At 37.6% G+C, this 21,569-nt stretch overlaps 1 protein-coding gene across 2 annotated transcripts in view; it reads left to right on the forward strand.

The window, feature by feature from the left end:
- The window catches only part of ADK (adenosine kinase), a 272,419-nt gene that overhangs the window by 234,422 nt on the left and 16,428 nt on the right, over positions 1 to 21,569 (forward strand). For both annotated transcript variants that reach the window (XM_039553809.1, XM_039553810.1), the window contains exon 10: positions 19,506 to 19,592. In XM_039553809.1, the coding sequence (XP_039409743.1) occupies positions 19,506 to 19,592 (87 nt within the window). The remainder of the gene's footprint in view (positions 1 to 19,505; positions 19,593 to 21,569) is intronic.

Below are 21,569 nucleotides of genomic sequence, written 5' to 3' on the forward strand. Positions count from 1 at the left end.
CTCCCATTTGTCAGTCCACTTTCTTTGGCTGTCGGAATTATTTGTGTTTTCAGAGGAAAAATTTCTCTGTCTTTATCATGAAGCGCATTGGGTCTTTCTGCTGTCTGTTTGTATCTGCTCCATCACAGTACTCCAGCCCCAAGGCCCCTTTTCTCTCTCCTCCCTTCCTGTTCTCTGTCAGTAGGAATAATTGCAAGGAAGAGGCAAGCTCAAATTCAAGCTGAGTGTGATCAGTGTGTTTTAGAGGGAAGGAAAGGAGTGTTTAGGATTGGCATATAGGAGCTGTGGCAGATGAAGTGTTGACTAAATGAACTGTCACTTTCTAATAAGACTCTACTGAGCACAGGCAAATTCTTGTGGTGTGAGGTTTTCCTCTCCATGTCCTAGAATCATAGAATGGTTTAGGTTGGAAAGAACCTTTAAAGGTCATCTAGTCCTACCCCCCACAATGAGAAAGGACATCTTCAACTAGAACAAGTTGCTCAAAGCCCTGTCCAGCCTGACCTTGAACATTTCTAGGGATGGGAATTACCTGCAGCCTCTCTGGGCAACCAGAGGTGCATTTTTTGGTGATGTCAAATTTTATCTTTTTACTGAAAAACTTGAAGGTGTTGGACCTTCTCAGTGACTTAAGAAGAGTACAGACAAAACCACTGTAATGTTCTCTAGCATTGGTCCCCAACATGACTGAATTTTGATAAAACTCTCTTGGAAAAAACAGCCTGTGAGAGGCACCTGTGACAAAACCTTGCAGCACAGAGGATTATGCTTTGGAAAGGGACTGGTAACTGAAAATGGGATCTGTGGACTTGCTCAAAAAAAATGGGATCTATGGACTTGTTTATTTGAGGAACAGTTAATTTCTTGTGTGGATGCTCCTCATCCATCCTGGGAATTACTTGGCTGTCAAGACTCTGTTCCCACTACCACAGCTTTGTCCATGGTATCCCTCTTACCAGGCCTGAGATTCTGAGTTTTGAGGTTTGACTAAGCTTATAAGATACATTTCAAGATTTTTGCTGTAACTACAAGTACATAAGCAGAGAGAGCAGGGGAAGTTAATGAACACATGCAGTCTCCTGATTTCAGCAGCTGGAGCTTTTAAGAAATGCACCAAAAATCATAAGCTGTGGCAGGAACATGTATGTGATATCTATACATGTGCTCTAATGTTTGTCAGGATCAAATGCTGTGAAAGCCATCCCTTTTACAGAGTTGCTCATAACAGTTTTAAACAAATTACTTCTAGTCAGATACATTTTATGACTGGTCTTGGCCCAAAGGGAAATCTTTAGAAAGTCTTTGCAAAATCAGTTCAGCAATGGAAAATGCTTTTATATTGAAATATTTGCATAATTCAAGAACAGCTGAAGCTACAAACTTTTAACTTGGCTTGTTTTATAGCTTTAATAGAGGAAAGAAAAACAATCCAAATTCAAAGAAAATCGGTTCAGCATTTTTCAAGTTATGAATGATGAAATCTGGCATGTTCAGGGGTGAACATAGAATTTTCCATTCGTTTTTCCCCCTGATGTTTGCAGGACCACCTCTATTTAAGGGCATGTTTGTAATAACCTCATTTGCCAGAATATGGCAGTAAAAATGGATTTTTCTAAGGATTCAAGCATTAAAGCCAGCTCAGGTCAGGCTTACTAACCACTTAAATCTTCATTTTTTGGGACATATTACTTGAGATATTTCAGGGAATCTATTAGCAGTGCTGGCAAATGTGGTAAAAGGAGAGAGGTTCATCTTAAAATTTTTTTAGTGCACCTACCACATAGTGCATACAGAAATAGTTTTGTAGATTTCTGTGTTGTTGTTGTTTTATCCAGTCCATAAATTAAACAGCCTGTGCAGTGTAGCCAAGTTAATATGTCACAATAAAATTGCAATGTCACCAAATTTTAGAGTCTGCCTTCTAAGCTTTTGATGTTGAAGAAATTCTAGGCGTTTGCCGCTACATGTTATCTGAAACAGAAAACTGAGATAAATGGCTGTTGGTGTCACCCAGTACAACCATTGTTATGGTAATAGATGCAGATATGTTCATAAATCAAAAGTTTCTATGTTTGAATGGAACTATAACCTAATCTAAATTAAAATAATGACAAATAATAGTATGTTTTCTGAATTATGAAACTCCTTTTACTTTGTAAGGCTATGTTAGATCTGAAGTATTTTAGGAGATTTTTTTAAACCATTTGTTTAAGAAGGGTTATCACAATTGTGGAAGTGAGAGATTTGAAGAGCCATTCTTAAATGATAATAGCATGAGGGTGTATGCTTTTTGAAGGGAATAGAGAGGGCTGATGTTCAAGCATATAGCTCACTCTAAACAGAGGTCAGTAGGTTTTCTTTGTCAGGTTGTGCTGCAATCACAGACCAATGTGTTACCTTGTAAGCCTATCTGTAAAACATAGAAGTATTTAATACTATTGACACTGCTGACATTTTATGGTGGGTCTATTTGCAGCTCCTCTTCTGTAAGTTACTGAGTATAATGTGTTCTTCTCTAAGAAGCAAGAAAAGGTGTTATTTTTTCCTTGCTTACAGCTTTCACACTTGGCCTTCCAGACAGGAAAACCTTGACTAGTGCTTTTTTTTATCAGCTAGGCTTCCTGTGCATTTATACAAACCAGAGAAGTACCTTGGACACAGGGAAACAGTAGCTGAGTTTTATTACCATGTGCTCTCTTTTTCACACCATTACCCACTTTTACTCTTCCCTATCCCTTTATATTCAAAATAGAAAGAAATGTTTCAAAAACAAAAGTGGATTTAAAAAAAAAGGAAATTTCAATCTCCTAGTGGCTTAACAAGTGAGCCAGAAAGCCCAAAAGAATCAGTTTATTTGTGTCTTAGGAAATCATAAAATCTAAATTAATAATTAACATTTGTTGATAGGGATTAATGAAAAGCAAAGCTGGTAATACCTTTTTGTAACTGAGACCATTCATGCTTTTATGTTGTGTGGGAGTGGAAGACTGAGAGTTTTATTAGACAGGTGAAACACATTATTAAAACCTAAATTCCTGGATACAGGTACCTGTATCCAGGACTGGACTTAAAAGTGTATCAACTGTTGCATCTCAAAGAATGTGTATCCACATATGTATATAGGCACATCTTTGTGTTTCAGTAATTTCATATTGATTTAAGAAAAGGATGTCTTCTCTAGTCTATTGTGTCAATACACCAATTTAGCCCAGAAATTGAGAGTGAAGATGGGAAATCCCTTTTTCATGTACAATCACTAGAAGTAAGGAATATCAAACCTAACTCAAATTTCAGGTGCTACAATCAAATTATATTCTGGCATCCTGAGGAAAAATTACTCCTTTAAGGTGTGGAAAAAAAGGCATGTTTGTTAAAGGACAATAAATATGGACCCCTACTCCATTCTTTGGAACTAGGCTGTATTTATTCTTTCACAGAAGAATTTCTGTATTTTGTTTCTCAGACACAGATACATAGATTTAGGAATTCAGTTTTTATACTGTAATTCTAAAAAGGATTCTTGGAGACGTAACTATTAGTAGACAAATCCACTGCTTAGGTAGTAGAAATTATATGATATTGGAGTGGCAATAGAGAGTGAAAGAGTAGAAGCAGGACTGAGGCAGACCAAAGGTCTGTCTCTAATGTGATGTTTGCAACAGTGTACAGCAGTGGGTACTTGTAAAAGAGGATGAAACCAGAGCAAATCTAGAGTAATAGTTCCATGTTACACTCCAGCAAAATGTAGCTTAGAGATTTGTGAACTAGAGATGTTGTCTTTGTGCTTAATAGGCCAAAATGGGATTTTGTTATACATAATGTCTCGTGATAATGAGTGTCACGGAGTCTGTGTTATTTAAAGAAATACATCCCCTTACTTGTTTGGATTCAGTCACTTTAGAGTGTTGCTGGCTGTCTCCAACTGCTTGTGGCCAGTCCATAATCATTTCATGTACAATGTTTTTTTACTTTTGATTTTGAAGAACTCCCGCTTAACCTCCCCTGTACAATTCTTTTTTCCAGACTCTTTTTGTATTCTGTTTACTTGTTCTGTGTTTGATCCATAATTCTGACACTCTGAGCCACCCTTCACTGCATCTTTTTTCAGGTCTGCTTAGTCTTTGTGAATGGGGGGCCAAAATGTTCAACTTTTAGGTTCCTGAGGAATTTATAAAGTGGTTTAATTTTGTTGTTTCCTTTGTTCTGTATTCCTCTCTTAATAATTCCTAACTGTTTACTTGCTTTTATGGCTGCCACTTATGATTGATCTGACATTTTCATGGAATTATCTGTTGTAACTTCAAATTTTCTTTATGGTGTGGTAATTTGTGGTTTAGAGCCCATCATTGTGTATTAAAGCTAGATTGTTTTTTAAATGGGCACCTTTTTTACATTGATTGACAAAGAATTTTATAACCCATTAGTCTTGGAAACTTTTGCCATTCTTCACACTCAACTTTTGTTTTTACTATCCCAAATGAATTTAAATATCTCACAAGAAAATGGTGCCTGCTGCACTGGAGAGCTCCCTCAGAAGTGGTGTAAGCCAGGAGATGCTACCCCAGAGCAGGTACACAGAGCTAACACTGAAGCTGGACTTAGGCAGGGGGATTTTGTTAGGGCCAGCTCTTTAACTACTGGAGACCTGTCTTGCTTGACTCTGGAGGGCAAAACTGAATGAATTAAATCCCAAATAGACATTCTTGTTCTGAAAAGAAAGTACCTCTACCCTGCTGTGCTGCTTTTTTATTTTTTTTTTTTTTTTTTAAGAAATGAGGCCTTCCCTTTGATATTATTCCTCAGTTAGAGCACCCACACAGAATTAATTAATCATAAATTTCTGGTGTCTCCTGTAATGGCTGTAATACTTAAAAACTGGTATCATTTTACTTGCAACCTGAGTGAGTTGTGAGGTATTTGTTCAGAAAATGTTACATCAGTACATTATTATTCTGTTGGCTCAAACCATGAAGCAACAGAACTGCCTACCACAAATCCCGAGAAGAGAGAATGGTAGTAGTTAAGCCTTGTGGTTGCCAAAGCAGGCCCCTACTCTGCTGAGCAGTCATGGAAGGAACGAGGGCTCACCTTACCACATTCTGTGGTTATGTGGTCCTCAGAGCACAAGATTCTGAGACTTGGGTCCATGGCAGTTTTAAACTGAGAATAAAATCAGAAGTCGATGGCTCCTCCTAGGACACACATTTCCATTCCCTACTTCTCCTCCCACCCTGTCAGCACTTCTCCACCCACATGGGGCAGTTTGTCAGTCTGCACACACTGACAGAAATCTGCCTGGTGAGGTGTTGAGCACTCTGGGCCAGCCCCTCGCAGTGCCCAGGCGAGTGCTGGTGCCAGCATGGGAGGAGAGCGCGCAGCATTTGCCGCAGAGGGAGGCAAGGGTGAGGCTCCATATCTGCAAACTGGCTGAAGCTGCTCTGGAGCCTCCCTTTGAGGCATAAAACATGGTGTTTTGTTTTGAGCTTCCATCTAGCAACAACAACTCTAGTTCCAAAGTGGGAATAGAAGTAGCTTCAACATTGGCTGATTGTACTGTAGAATGATGTCTGAAAAGCAAAGAGCAGAGAACTAGGGGACAGAGCCACAGATATACCGTCAGAAGGGAAACAAACTCTTTATGGTCTCATATGCTGAAAACTATTGTAGAACTCAGCTAAAAGAATGGTGAAACAGCAGAATCAGTAATTGAGAAGCACTGGAAGTGTATCAGACTTCCAAATTTAAATTGTGCTTTTCACATATCCATGTAATTGATGCAACTTTATCAAGGTTATCCCTGTTTTCCGAAAATGACACCTACCTACCTACCCACCCATCTCCATGTACACCAAACAGGGAATTCTGGTGACTTTTCAATCTTTCAGCAGCTGTTTCTACATCTGCAGTGTTATGTCAGTCTAAATACATGTTTCTGAGTTTTTGAAAAAACTGAAGAAAATCCAAATCTATTTCATAGGAAATACCTAGACACTTCTACTTAAATTTATGCTTTAAGTTTAAAGTTCATCATTGTCCTTTTATGTGCTTTCATTTAATGTTCCTGAAATACTCAGTATTGAACACTAGCCATTTCTCCTTAAAAACATATGCTTTAGTGAGTCAAAATCTGAAACCTGTGCTTTAAGGGTTTACAGTGTATACACTTCTCACCTCCCAACATTTAGGGTTGAATCATACTAACAGGATGTCTGATTTATTAAATTAATCCAATAGTATTTTTTTACCAGTAATTTTTGAGAAATAGATTTTCTCTCTATCCTAATTTGGTGTGATTATTTTTTTTCATTGTAAGAAATTAAATGTATGGCTTGTTCAGCAGGTTTCATAATAGATCAATCATTTGTTGGGTTAACTTCTTTTTTTCCTGTGAAGATGTGGGAAGATCAATGTCTGTAGTGCCCTAGGTCAGGATCAATAGTTTTAATAAAACTTCCTTTTTTTGTTGTTTTGGGGTTGTTGGTTTTTTTGTTTTGCCTTTGTACCTTTGTATGGTTTTGCTTTTATTAATGAGCTTTTACTTTAGTTTCAGACCATTAATGGTTTTCAGATAATGTCACACTGCCCAAGGTCAAGGCCAGTTTAAACTGAAAACTCTGCTTACCAATGTTTAAATCTATTGGATGGGCTTACATATGTTAGAAGACATAAGAGTTTGAATCACTGCTTTCTAGGGCCCAAAGTTAAAACAAAACAAAATCTCAGCCTTTTGGGAGGATGACACATTCAGGCCTTTCTTGTGTTTCTTTAAATAAATAACAGTTGTCTCATTTATGGATCTCATACTGAGGTTAACAACGTGGGCAACTATTGTGGCCTTGACTGCTCTTCAGTTAAAGATACTAAAAGCTCCATATGGACCTTTATAATGGTATATTGGTCATTCCACAAAACCAGTTTGAAATAAAATAACATCTCTTTTGTTTATTCCTGAAATTCTGGACGGGAGGAAGCAAATTATCAAAGTGTGTGTTATCAGCTGGAGTGCTTGAGAGAATGCGATGTTGTTGTCTCTGAGGCTCAACCCTGTGTCTTTTGAAATCAATGGAAAGATCTCATTAACTTCATTGGATATTGATTATGGTCATGGAGAACTTAAAACATTCATGAATATTAATGTATTATACTGATCTGTGTGTCTTTTTGTGTGTTGTACCTTGTCTGGAATCTGCGATTCAATTTTTTTAGTCTACCTGGAGGTTAGAGAAAAAGCGAACTTTATGTAATCTGAAAGATTTGATAACACATTTTACCTGGAGGTGTCTTCTTTGTTGTGTGGTAGAAGTGAGGGGCACAAAGAACTGCACCCTTTGACCACTGGCACCTAGACAGATTATCTTCTGCAGGAGATATTTTTTTCCATTATTTTGGCAATGTTAGCGTGTTTTTTTCTAGGCAGCAGTTCACTTCATAACAGATCATCACAGAGGAGTTTGAACAGCAGAATCTGTACTCAGAAGGTGCCCCACAGACTCTGGTAGCCTATCATCTTTAATTTAGAGATTTTATTTCCCATCTTGTGATTACAGTTGAATGAACATTGTAGAAACGTTTAAATTGTAGCTATCCATGTCATGCTTTTGCCATAAATGATGGAACTTATGTTTTCAAGCCTCTAATCTTCACCTGTTCAAATAGTCTCCATAGAATAATCGCACAGAATGGAAGGAGAGTAAAATGTGGGCATGTGTGGTGTCCCTGGATGAAAATTAACTGGAGGAACTGGCCCTTTGATTAGAAGTTTCTCTGCTGTAGTGTCCAATTGCAGACAATGAAAGTTGTGGGAAATAGATGGCTGAATGGAAGACAAATCCTTAGCTCCAGGAGGGACAGAGCAGAGATCCTGGCTGGTGGAAAAAGCAGACAAAGGGGAGATTTGAATGGGTCTTGCTTTGCCTGACTTTAGGGACTTGGAATTTATTTTGTGTAAGATGACAAAACATCTAGAATGAACATTGAGGGCATGTGGGAGGTTAATTGGAGTGCTTGGAAATGGTTAATTGTCTAAAAGTGGAATTGTGAGATCTTATGATCAGTTTGGCTGAGTGATTTCCACAGTAGGTTTTAGAGATAATGCAAAGTGGAAATTATTTAGATGCCACCTCTGAAGAGTAGGCTGTGCATGTCAGTCTGATACCAATGACCTGGCCTTGACACACCTGAGCATATTATAGACTGTGAAGTGGCAGTTAAGATATAAACCTCTGGATGCCACAGAAATAATGTTTATGTAGTTGATCCCATTTGAATGAATGTAGGCTCAGTCTTATTTTCACCATAACTGTTTTCTTTGTTATGAATAATGAAGACAGTAAAGTAAGCAGATCTGTCATAGAGTATATGCAGACAGCAGGTTTAGTGAACAGGGTAAACATGGACCGTTTTTATATTGTTATGTTTTGGCTATACCTACTGAATGATATAATACTAACGTTTGCTCAAAAAGAATGCACAGAGTATTGTGACACCAGATTTAAAGTTTGGGAGGCTGTGTACACTGATTTTGTTTGCTGTAGTCTGCTACCCCTGTGCCCCCCACTGCCGTCCTAATTCGTCCTGATTCTTCTGCCTGCCCCAGTGATTAGCAGTCAAAACTAAATCAGAGAGGAGTCTATGGAACCAAATATTTATGTCCCTTGTAATGTGACCCTGTGATATTGTACTGTGAACCTGAAAAGATGCCAGACCATGCGTTGTGTCTAATAGCAATTGATCAAAAATGGAACTGCAGAACTCCACTCCAAATTGTTGGCTTTATAAATTTGATAATAAGTACATTTCCTGGTAGAATATAACAGTGCAGTAAACTGTGCATGCCCTCTCTTCCCTCCGCACCTGTCCAACTGCAGAATGCTGTTTGTACAGTACATTGTCGTCACTGACAACTGAATAAGAATTTTTAGGAGCAGTTGGCTATCAAGTGATGGCAAATTTAAAGGTTATGCAAATTGTGCCAGTACAGCCCAGCTTGTTTCAGACCTCTTTTCTCTATTATCATATCAATTGAGTCAGCTCATAGTAGACAAAGCAAGGTTATGGGAACCACCTAGAGCATCATGCACCATTAAACATCAATGCAGCATACATGAACATCTGCAACAACGATCTTATTAACAGAGGGTATAACGGAAGGCAATAAACTGCTTTCTTAGTCACCTAATTGTAAAAAATTTAATAACCTAATACTTGCATTATTTATCAACAGCTATTTGGTCCAAAACTATGCAATTGCAGTGGATTAGATTACAATACTTATTGTCTGCTGTAACTTGCTACAAAAATACGAAAATCCATTTGTGAGCAGTAAAACACTTTAGTTAGTAGAATGTTAAAAATGCGATTTTCTTTTAATTTCTGACACATCATGAAATACAAGTATCTGCTTTTTGCACTGACGTTTTTATACTTGGCTAAAACCAAATATAAAAAAACCTAAGAACTGTTTTTGATTTCCTGCTTGACTAGATAGCTTGAACATTTCAAAAATCAAGGCACAGTTGTTTTGTTGTGAAAAGTAACATATAGAAAACATAAAATGATCTTGTGTGTGTGCAGTCAAAACATATGTTTGAAGGGACAAAGTATAAAGCATATTAGATGTCTGTACTGGATATGTGTTGTGTGTTGGCTTCTGGAGGAGACACTGCACTGGTTTAGAAGATGAGAGTATGTGAAGCTGTGATCTCAAATAGCTGAGGGAAATGTATAACAAAATAAAAATACGTTAGAGGTTGATACCAAAGAGAAAGGAGGTTTGGCTCTTCAAGGCCAAGCCAAACTCTATAGGCTAGGCTTGAAGCCCACCCTTTTCTGGGATCAGATACATTGGTGGGCAGTGACAGCCCTCCTCTCTCTGCAGGTGGGGGCACTCGTGGACTCCCTGGGTTAACCGGGAGCCAGAGGCCTGCTCGTGAAAGCTTAGAGCTACAGAAGGAGAGCACCACTCTTCCTGTTTTATCCTGAATATGCAAATGTACAGGTATTTAAGAATTAAAACAGAAAAGAAATAAGAGATTGGATCTATAAATCAGTACAGGCTCAAAGGTTGAGTTTGACAAGTGCATTCAGCAGAAATCCTGCTCCAAACATTAGTCTGCTCCCAAGCAGCTTTGTTCCTTCCTGGCACCGTCTGCTCCCAACTGTTGCCACTGAGTAGCAGCGACCAGATCAGATTTGTATTTATGTGGAAAAAGAATGAAGTCTTCTAAGTTTCTGCTAGCATAAAAATCCAAATTGTGCTAGGATCACTGTGCTAGAATCAGTCTCCTGGTCACCAGTAGACACCTCAGTCATTGCTTTAATCAGCAAGAATCAACAGGTGATGGCAAAGGATGTGGGGAAAGAGGAAGAGTGATTAGACAAAGAAGAGTAGAAGCTTGGTAAAAGGATGAATTTGGCAAGCTGAGAGTTACAGGTATTAATTTTGTTTCTGAAGGAAAAAGGAAAGTTTTTCTTAAAAAATGTTGAATTGAAAGTCTTTTCTTTTTAAATCTGGTTTTATTTCCTCTAGGAAAAGATGGCAAAAGAAGCGGTGAAACTGTCTAAATAGCCATTAAGTATATGTTTTCCACTGAAATGGTTCTAAAATGAACAAATAACAAGCATTTTCCATTTTTCCCCCATTTTTGAGTTGCAGTTCAAATGATCTCACTCTGTAGGCTAACCAGAGATTTTTCCTGCATATCTCTGTGGTTTTTAAAGCAGTATCTGCTTCTTGCCTGTCTTCATAACTTTTCATAGCTTAATTATATCAGCAGAGTGTCTGTATTTTACTTATACACATCTATTTACTTGCTCACCAGCCTTGCTTTTCAGATTGGAAACTCTTCAGAGCAGGATTTTTTTTTCTTCTAATACCTATCTTGGTGGTCATCTTGATAATACATGAATACACATTACAATGATCGTGAGTTGAACTCACCTGTATGCTCCAACTGAAGTTTGATTAATTTTAAAATGTTTTATTGCTTCTCAAAAGATAAGTGTGTCATTTTGGGTATTATTTTGGAATCACTTAAATTTGAATTATTCAGCAAATTAATACTACAGAAATAATACTTTAAGGAAAAGTAACCAAGATTGACAGGTGGTGATAGGAGTTTGACAACATTCTGCAGAGAGAGGCTGGAAATTTTTTTCTGCTAGGTTACTTATTTTGGTATTGTCAAGCAGCCTGACTTTATAGCGTTGGGGTTTACATTAAATGGCAGTGCATGCCCTGTGAAGCCCTGTTGGGTTACCTTTATGGGTGCACATATGGGACTGCCATGCTTTAAAGGGCTTCATACACAAACATATGATCCAAGAGCTCTTGCCAGAAACTCTTTGTCACAACTGCTGTTACAGTAACTGTGTAGAAGTGAATTTAATCCACTGTGTAGTCAATAATTGTAAATATTCAAGGTTGCATAATTTACATCAAAATGTGCGTGACGTTATTTTTAAAAGGTGGTAGATTTACCATCCTGCTTATGTCAATGGTTAGGTAATACTTTTAAACTGATAGCATGATACTACAGAGATCAGTTTGGGGTATTTAATTATCTAAGAAATTATCTGCAACTAATGCAGCGGAAAAATAAGCTCCTTCATTTTGGGCCAGATTTTTCTCTTAGAGTGGTATAACCCTTAAAGAATTGCATTAAAAACAGAAGAGTTTCTCTGTTTCCACTGGCATTTTAAGAGTAGGATATTTTCTCATTGACATTAGAACAAATTTTGGCCTCCACTACAGTGTTATCTTCTAAATAGATTTAAAAGTGTGATAAAATTCATTTAGTAAGCATGTTTTGTTATTCAAAACTAAATAAGTAGTCTAGGGAGATCTTAATTAAACAAAACATGGAGCTTAAAAATACAGAATGAGAAGAAAAAAATAATTGTTAAAGTTCTAGAGCTGAGCTCTGAGGTAAAAGGATGAAGAATTGAAATTTCTACATGTAATTTGAATTTTTAAAGGCAGTGCTGTAGAATTTCTATGCTATAGCTACCTCATCAATGTTCAGCTAGTAATATTTTTTTTTTCTTTCAATGAGAAATAGATATATACATTAACTTATTTTTAGTAATATATCTAGGGAAGGCTGTCTCTCTCATTCCAATCGACTGGTTTTATTTATGAAACTACATATAAATTCTCCCAGAAGAAAAATCTCCTTCAGAGCTGCTCTGTAGTGACCTAATGCTCACTCCTTCTCTTTTCAGCCTTACTGATGCTCAAGTGAAATAGAAGTGCCTTGGGCCCATTTCTGCCTCCACTGACAACCCATGCTTCTCAGATTATCATGTAGCATAAAAAAAGCTGTCATGTAACATGGCATTTATTTAAATGATGTGATTTCTATGTTCACCACTCTGAAACTGAGGTATAGCTAAGAAAGCTTGCAAGTTTTGACAGGTGTGTTTACCCCACTAGGGCAATATGCTTACTGTATGAAAAATGTGAGGCAGAATACGGTTTTTATCCTACTCAAAATCAAATTATAGTGTGTTTTTCTCTCTCTTTTTTTAGTTTTGTTTTGTTTTTAGCCCATGCCCTGATAAGCTTTTTGGGTAGGAATTGCTTTGACATGATTTATAGGTTGATACTTGTCAGAAGGTTCTCCCATAGGACAGTGTTTTGATGGCCTAGCTGTGTGGTGGTTTAAAATACGTCTGTAGAATACCATGAAGTGAAGTACAAGCATAGAGGTTTCCTGTTGGTGTGTTGGTCAGTGCAGACAGTAAGTGATGTGCACCCACTGTCTGATTTCTGAGCTGAAAGATGTTTCATTTTTGCACAGTCCCCATAGCGACACTTCAGACAGCTGAGGAGCGCGTGTGAGCCGGACGTGTGTCAGTGTAACCCAGACACACTTTTGTGATGTATTCCTTACACGGGACATTGACATTCCAGTTCTCAGCCTCTGGGTGTGTTTACAAGTCTTGGCTACCTATTTACAGATAGAAATAGATTTGTTTGTATTTCCAGTTCCCATATACAGCTCAAAAATAATGATGGAGGGGTGTGGCTTGGTTTTTTATATGTGAGGATCAAATAAGATGTACAGTGGCCAAAGCAATACATGTAGGATTTACAGTGCAGGGAGAGATACTTATATTTGTTAATACCCAAGGCCAGATGTGGTTTTGTGTCACCCTGTGCTCACTGGTGTGGCTCAGCTCACTGTGGTAGAGCTTGCTCTCCATAGAGACCAGGATCATACAATTTATGGGCTTTGTTTATTGTAACCCATCTCTCCTGTCTTCAGGAGTGATTTTGATCTGAGCTCTTCATGGTACTTCCAGACAGTCACTGTTGTATCAGTGAAATACCTGCAAAACCTTACCTTGATTTTGGTGCCTGTGACTTCACAGCCTTTGCCTTTCCTGAGTCCTCAACCCCTGTCTGAGCCTGGACAGAAGTCCCAGGAGAGGCTTGAGCTCTGAACACTACCTTATGTCTGCAGCAGCCATGCCGAGCTAGAGCAGTGCATTTCCTGGCAGTTCAGTGGGCGCAGTTTCAGCTGCCTCTGAAATCAGTGCCTGGCGGGCAAATGGCAATACTCTTGTGTGCTTGTAAGGCTTTTTCAACAGAGTTCATTGCCATTCTAAACCTTAAACATTGTGACACATGCCAGAAAAATTCAGCGGCTTGTTCTTTAGGGCAGTTTTTCCATATATATATGCACATACATATATTAAAAAAATGTTATATTAGCAACAAACTGAATCAGAACTAGTATTTTTTGTTGACCTCTTGCTTCTCCATCTTTTAAGCAGAGTGTTCTGTTTACTTGTGCTAAAAACTTTTTAATATGAGAAATAGAGATTCAACTCTTGGCATTGGCCATGATGATATAGAAAATAATGGCTTTTAAGTGTGCCCCACACCTTCAATAAAGTAAACAAAGCACATTTGGCCTATAGAAGATGTTCTTGAGCCATTAATCGATTCTGTTATATTTCTTACAATTGTTATAACTATATACAGAGTTCTGAGTCCAATCTTGTGGTGGTATAAATCAAGAGTTATTTCAAAGGAGTGGTGTTGAATTATCAGGATTACAGAGAGAATTAGGTGTAGGTTCAGAGGATACATGCTGTGTGCAAAAATAGTGTTTAATTTTGTATCATTGCTAATAGTTGATGTGTGTGAGTGTACAAGTTGATTCGGATGAACCTTCTTTCTCCTATCAACTCTAATCCTGTGAATCACACTTCAGTGAGAGGCTTCTAATATGACTTCTGAATAGAAATGCTCTTGACCAGATAATGGTACAATGTGTATGTCTGAGAAGAGCTATAAAGGGAAGACAAGTCTCATTTACCTCCTAGGATAGAGGGGAAATGGGGTCTGCACACTGTCATTTCCCCTACGGGTATCTATGGAACTATGACTAGAGCCACAGGAGATTCAAAGTCATGGCATGATATTCTTTCTCTGTTTCTACTGAAAATGAACTAGCTGTCTCTGAGGGACAGCACTTTGCATCCTAATCAAACCATTAATTGGGGTTTTTATTATGAAAATCAATTAATATTTGTATTACTTGTATCATACCATAGAGATATAAAAGCATTACAAATGACAACTGCTCTATAACTTGTTTAGGATCACTTGTTTACTGTAGCAATAAAGGATGAACAACTTCTACATTACTAGTTACAACGATTTCTTGGGTACATGTTGAATTCATTAGAATACAGCATCATTTGTTGTGTACTATTAAAATACTTGATAGAAAGATCCCAAAGCATGTGGCTGACTTGAATCTTGCTTGTTATGCTGTAACTCCATTGAATGGCACAAATAGATTCCTTCTTTCTCTACAAGCCCTACATAGCTACAGCACCAGGCCCATAGTGCACAGACCTTGATGGTGGAGGGAGGAGTTGTTGGCATGCAAAACAAGGCCAGCTTAACACGCACCCAGAAGGTGCCAGGAGGGTCAGAGTGTCTGTCCAGAGGTGCAATCTGAAAGTCCCAGCCTGAAAATGCAGGATCTCATTTGTTTGCTTAGAAGTGACAGGTTGCATCAGCTCTGCCGGGTTTGAAGTTCATCATCACTGCAAGTTTGAAGGATTCCTAGCTGGGGTTCAGTGCCCTGCCCCACGTTGCCTTGTAGCTTTGGACAGTGCTGTGTTGACAGGGTGGGGGAGCTGCGGTATCTCTTTGATGTACATTACCGAGTATGGTATCGTTGTGTGAAGGACAGCAACAGCATTACTTTACTCTAGAACAAAACAGGAGAAAGTGTTGTTATACTGAGGGCAAAGATTTATTGATGTGCTGAAGAAGATACAGAGACTTAGAGCCTGTAACCTTCTGGGGTTTACCTTTTGGAGACAGGTGACAGCTAAGAATCATCCTAAGCAACATGGGCTGGTTTCAAATATTTTTCTCATTACTTCTTACCTTACAGCTGCCCAGAGACATTTATAGGTTTTGAGTTCAGGTTTCTATGTTCTGTTAAGTTCTTCCTGTCTCATTTTTTTTCTTTTCTTTTTATCTCTTTTTTTTTTTTGGCCCCTGATCTAAAGAAAGTTAGAGAGAGTGGAGGTGGGGAGGAGATGGGACAGAATTCTGTTTCACAGTTGTTCCTTTATTTTATAAGTTAAAGCTCACAAAAGAAACATAAATGGGACTCCATCTTGTAAGCATCTGTACTACCACTACCAGCCCATGGATCAAAAGATTATTTGAGGAAATAGCTAGACCTTTTTTGTATATATTTTAGATCTACCTTCTTCCTTTCATTTTATTTTAAAACAAAATTAAGGACACTCCAGCATGTTGCCCATAAGAGTTCTGTTACAGGTAATTAAATGTAAGTTTACACATTTAATCTACTTTTAAGAGCAAGAGAGACTGGTAAATGACCCAGTTAAGGAAAGTACTCAGCCTAATTGGATGTAATGATTGCTTGCTGGTGTTTATTACTGTACTAAGAGTAGACATGTAGTCTGTGATTCTGATTTGGTTTAGAGACAGATCTGTAGTATTTGCACCTATCATCAGAGTTGGATTGTTTCTGCTAACATTGTGAAATAGGCTTGTATTCATTTGGGAGCTAAAGAGTATTAGACTGGAAGGAGCACTGTGTTTTTTCAATTATTATTGCTCTCCAGTTATTATCTCTCCAGACTGTTTTACCTACAATAATATGTAAAGCTTGATGTGCTAACATATATTTTTGCCTAGGAAAATAAATAGGCATTTCATTGTCTTTATATATGCAATGTGAGAGATTACCAATAACTAAATTTGCCAATGAGCTGATTCCTTCTGACTTACCTGTGAATTTACCTTGTCTTCAGCGTATGAAATCACCACAATAATGTCTGGGTTTGATTATTTCTGTGTCATTCTGAAAGAGTTGAGTTCCTGACAAACATAGTCACTGAAAGATGAATCAAAGCCCCAAAATTTTAGATTCCATTAATGCTTATTTTCTACAATTTTCCTAATTATAGTCACCTTGTTACAATTTGCACTCACAATTCTGGGCTTCCAGGAAATGATATCCATATGTTGTATCATAGGAGATACTCGTTACGTAAAAATGGAACACTGGATTTTATGCCCAGAGGAGTGGCCCTTGGACTTCAAAACACTTATGTAATTATTCTTTATTTCATAAGCTCTCAGAATGATGAATGAAATCAGAACTGACTTTGAAAAGCAAGGCCACTGACGACCAGTGCACTTAGCCAAGGTGTCTCAATGTTTGCTATGATGTATTTAGGAGTTTTATAGCATAATGGATCAAAAATGAAGTTAAAGCAACACAAAAGTCACAAAAACAAGGATACTCAGAATGGAGACTTCTGCTTCGTAATAATTCATCCTGCTGTGTCTAGTTGCTACAAAACACAGATCAATAAGAGAAATTAGCTCTTCTGGTGCTATTACACAGACATAGCAATGTAACTTAATGGCAGTTTTAATTCTAACTTACTTCATTTATTGTGAAGGAAAGGGAAAAAAGCCCCAAACCTTGGTATTCTTTTGTTGATCTTGCAGTATATATTATTGTCAGCTATAGTTTAGTTGACTCTACTATGCTAGAAGTTCTCCAAAGGTTAAAGAAAGATAATTTGCCTATTGGATGTGTGTAGATGGTAATGTTTTGTAGTTTAGTATGTGCTCCAAAGCCATGCTGACTCCTTCTTAAACTTCAGTGCTTCAAAATATGAGATTATTGCTCCCCTTGAAAATATACAGAAGATTACAGAAAGAAAATGTGTTACCCAGGTAGACATGGAAAACCATGACCAGAAAAAAAAGAAAGCAAAAAAATTGTTCACCAGAAAACTTTCCTGATGTATTTGGGGTTTTAGATTAATTCAGTTACTTACAATTATATTTACTACAGAAAGAATAGAATAAGAGCTCCTAGTGCAATACTTACCTGCATATACTAGAGGGAGCTGAGGGAGGGAATCAAGACAGAGGAGGAAAAAAAAGGAGAAAGGTGATGGTGAGAACTTTGATTTGTGCTAGTTTGTTTGAATAGAATCTTATTTGATGCCACACCCCACTTACAGCTTTCGAAATACAACGTGCATTATTCACCCTCTGTGCCCAAACACAGACATTTGTATGCGTGTGCAATTGTCTGCGGTGCATTTAACGTAGAACATCTGTGTGCGCCCATGCACACTTGGGAAGGAGCAGGTTAGTTTATTACAGTATGTCTTCAACAGACTTATCACATTGTTCATTGTTTTAGTATTATCTAGAGCAAATCAGTATACCTTCTTGTGAAATGGATGAATACACTCTGCTTGTCTGGCAGAGTTTAATGTAAGACCTCTCTTTCTTGATTTCCAATTCAAATGAATCCTGTTAAAATTACTAAAAAACATTGCTCTTGAAGACTATCTTAAGAGCACAACACAGCATTGAAGCACGTTTCCAAATAGCTTTCTTAACGGGGTAGAGAGTAGGATGCACTGAGAACTGACTGAAACCTGTTCTTTAATTGGAATATTCATCTTATGTTTTTCATTACCCTTTTTCCTTTGCCTCTCATGGATGGTTGTTGCTAATGCTCCCCTCCCCTCCTGGTGGGCCAGCCAACAGTTCCCTCTGGAGGCAGCATCATTATATCTGCCTGGTTCACTTAGTAGCAGATGGTGAAGAGCAGTAGAGCTGATACACTGCATTTCACAGAAACCAGGATCCTTCTGGTACCTCTGCAGCATACACAGACTTGCCTGATTTGAGGCTGTGAATTCTTTATATGCCTCCCAAACTAGGTTTCCTTGTTTGCTACTGTGTATGTCAATGTAAGAGTGATTTTTATGATCTGCTCTGTTGCTGGACAGTGAAGAAACTACTCATCTCCAGATTTCAGCTACTGGAAGCTCTGTTTTCCATTTTATTTCTATTTTTACCAAAAATTAAAAGAAAACAGCTCTGATGGTTTTTCTTTTCACTGGTTGACAGGCTTTTCTTCCCCCTCCCCTTTTTGTAATTCCTGCTGTCTGCCAAAGGACAATCTGTTTGCTCTGAGACAGTTTAATGCATACTGACTACCAGAGGCAGAACTTCCATTGGCTCTGTTACAGGGGTAATTTACACTTTAACAAGGTATTGTGACAAGGTGGTAATTATATTTTTATCACGTCATTATGACATTACCACCTGGAAAGCCATAGCTGATTAATTAGTGGCATATATTAAATTTATAACCCTAGAACTCTAAAGTTATCATACCTAAGTGGTGTAATTATGCTGAACTATGGTGTAGCAGTGAATTGGAGGTGAAGATGCTGAGTATCCACCTATTGCAATACATTTAATGAGTGCCAGTAGAGGGCAGGGAGCTGAAGGAAATAGTTGGGGGTTTTAAAATAAATACTAAGGAAGAGGGTGCAATCATTGAACTCTTGAAACCAAATCTAGTCAGATGGCAAGTTGCAAGGCTTCTTACATATATGGAATTTTTTTAAGGTATAATTTGAAAGCACTTTGATTTACACTTGTTTTTTCTTTTTATTTCACAGCTTTATTTTAGTTAATTCATATGTATTTTGGTTTTAACAATGCAGCAGTTTCTGTTGATCTTTTGGAGGCTTGTACTGGCCATTCTGGAGGCTATGTCACCTTCCTGCAACTAGTGGAAAGAACTGGTTTTGGCAGGATGGATTTTTCTGTCTCGTCCATATGCCCCAGGTGTTTTACGTTGTTCTTTCTAATGTACTTTTTTTCTTTTACTCTTTTCCTTACTCTTTTTCTCTTGTCCTTAGTATTAGGAGGTAGAGAAAATAAATGAGGCTGGAAGTAAATAATGAAAATGCCCACAACTTACGGCTTGTTTGAACGTGTTCCCATATCCCTGTGCAGTAAATACAGACAGAATTATAAACCAAACCTATTTTTACCCAAATTATCATGCTAAAGGTCATAGTTTTGAATTGTTTTGATTTTCAGTGTTTGTTGTGCGTTTCAAAGTCAGATTCCCAAGTAACTCATGTTCTATTCTTCCCTTTCTCTACAGAAAATGAAGTGACTACTTTCCCTGTATTGGTGAGTGATCAGAGTGAAATTGTGGATACCAATGGAGCTGGAGATGCATTTGTTGGAGGTATTTCTTACTTCTTTCTGTTTTTTGGAGATTATCCTCCTATTCTCTCTATATAAAATCTACTGGTTTTTTATTCAACTGTCCTTCAGAACAAGCTTCATTCTTTTACAGCTTTTCTCCTCATCCTGAAGTTGTATGATTTAATTAAGTTCTGATTTCCAAAGGGAAAGTGTGTTCTATTACTTCAAAAATAATATGCCATTATGCTGTACTCTGGTCGTTTTCATGAGATTAATTGTATCTGTCAGACTGTTGCATAAACAAGCTGCATCAAGTACTATATAGTGTACAGAAATCCCTCCTGGCTTAAATGTTAACACATTGTTGTTCTTTAAAACAGGTTGTAGTGAATATTAAACAGTATGTTAATAAGTGAGCATAATGTCTCTGATCATGTAAATTTTGGTAGAACATCTGCTTCCAATACAATTATTTGGACATCAGAAAAGAATGCAAAGGGTTAAATTGTTAAAACAAACCCCGAAAATATCTGGCATTGCTTAATATCCATTTGCAAACTTACTATTTTTTTTGGCGCAAGCTCTAAGGAAAAAAGAGGATGTTATGTCTATGCCTGTTTTAAAAAATTATTCAATGTAAGCCAAAACTCAGTCTAATCCAAGATTTCTGTCATTCATTGTAACCTTCATCCATGTAGTTCTGTGATGCACTATTGCATCCTGAAGGCTCTAATATCCAGTATGTAGTAGCTGTAAGGAGCTCCATTAGTCACTAATTTACTGGAAATATTACAAAAGAGACTTTTTAAATAGAATTGCAGGACTCAGTCTTGTTACTATGAAGGGGATAACAAGCAGTGTGTTACCAAATTAAAGCTTCAAAATTGTGTCCCACTTCAAGAAAATATTCAACATAAGCTTAATCTTAAGCATGTGAGTAATTCCATCCTTTCTTAATACAGCATTTAAACCAATGGTAAATGTTCAGTATATACTTAAATCTGTCTGAGAATAGGAATGTTTTTACTCATTACTTCAGTGCTTTAAGGAATCAAAAAGGACAGAAATAGAGGGAAACACATTAGGTCATATTATTCATACACCTTTGAGGGCATGCTTGTCACTCTCTATTGTTCCTAAATCACAAACAAGACTAAATTTGAACCAGTAGATAACAGTGACTATAACATAAATAAGATCATCTTCAAGTGCTTGTCCTTGTATACATTTGCTGTGTGTATCAGCTGTGCCAATAAGCTGCTGTTCTTGTGAGGGAAAAAAAAGAGAGAAAAGGTCTTGCTTTTTTTGTTTTCATGTGTCTACCATGTTTATCTCAGGTTGTATTTATTTTCAGTTCTTCAATTTTAGGCCTCTTGAAATCAGGACTTTTTTTTAATAATCCTAATTTTGTTCTTTCCTAGGTTAGCTCAAGGAAGGCTATTGCAACTAAATAATCAGGGCTTTAAGAACAGTTTTATAACACAATAGATCAAATTAAAAAGTAGATCTCTCAAAAGCTTCCCTCTTTAGATTACATCCTTTTCCCTGGTACTGCCATAGCTGCTGGTTTTCTGTAGAAGGGCTAAAACATTGACTTTATTTAGAATGTCCTGAATGGAAAGGCTGATATAAACCACATCAGTCTCTATTCCAAACTACTGTCTTCCACCAGCAGTGTAAGGAATTGAGGCACATCCTGTCAGGCTGGTCATGGATCAGTTGTGAGATTCCTTTCTCAAAGGGGAAAGGTGATGTGGACAATGCTCAGCTGTGGAAGGGAGGGATGAAGGGACATATTCTAAAAGATTAACTCTCCTGTATCATTCTAAGTGTTAAGATACAGCAAGCTCCTGTATATTTGGGATAATCTTAACACAAGTCCTGTATCACTGTTTATGGATGTATATTATCCTCAGTTGCCCCACAAATAGCACTGAGGCATCAGATGCTTTTTCACTGGGGCACAAGAGCAATGCAGTCCAGTGCATTGTACAGTTCTCCCTCACTGTCAGGGAAA

This window comes from Corvus cornix, chromosome 6 (genome assembly GCF_000738735.6).
Source record: "Corvus cornix cornix isolate S_Up_H32 chromosome 6, ASM73873v5, whole genome shotgun sequence".
In the NCBI taxonomy this organism is placed as follows: Eukaryota; Metazoa; Chordata; class Aves; order Passeriformes; family Corvidae; genus Corvus; species Corvus cornix.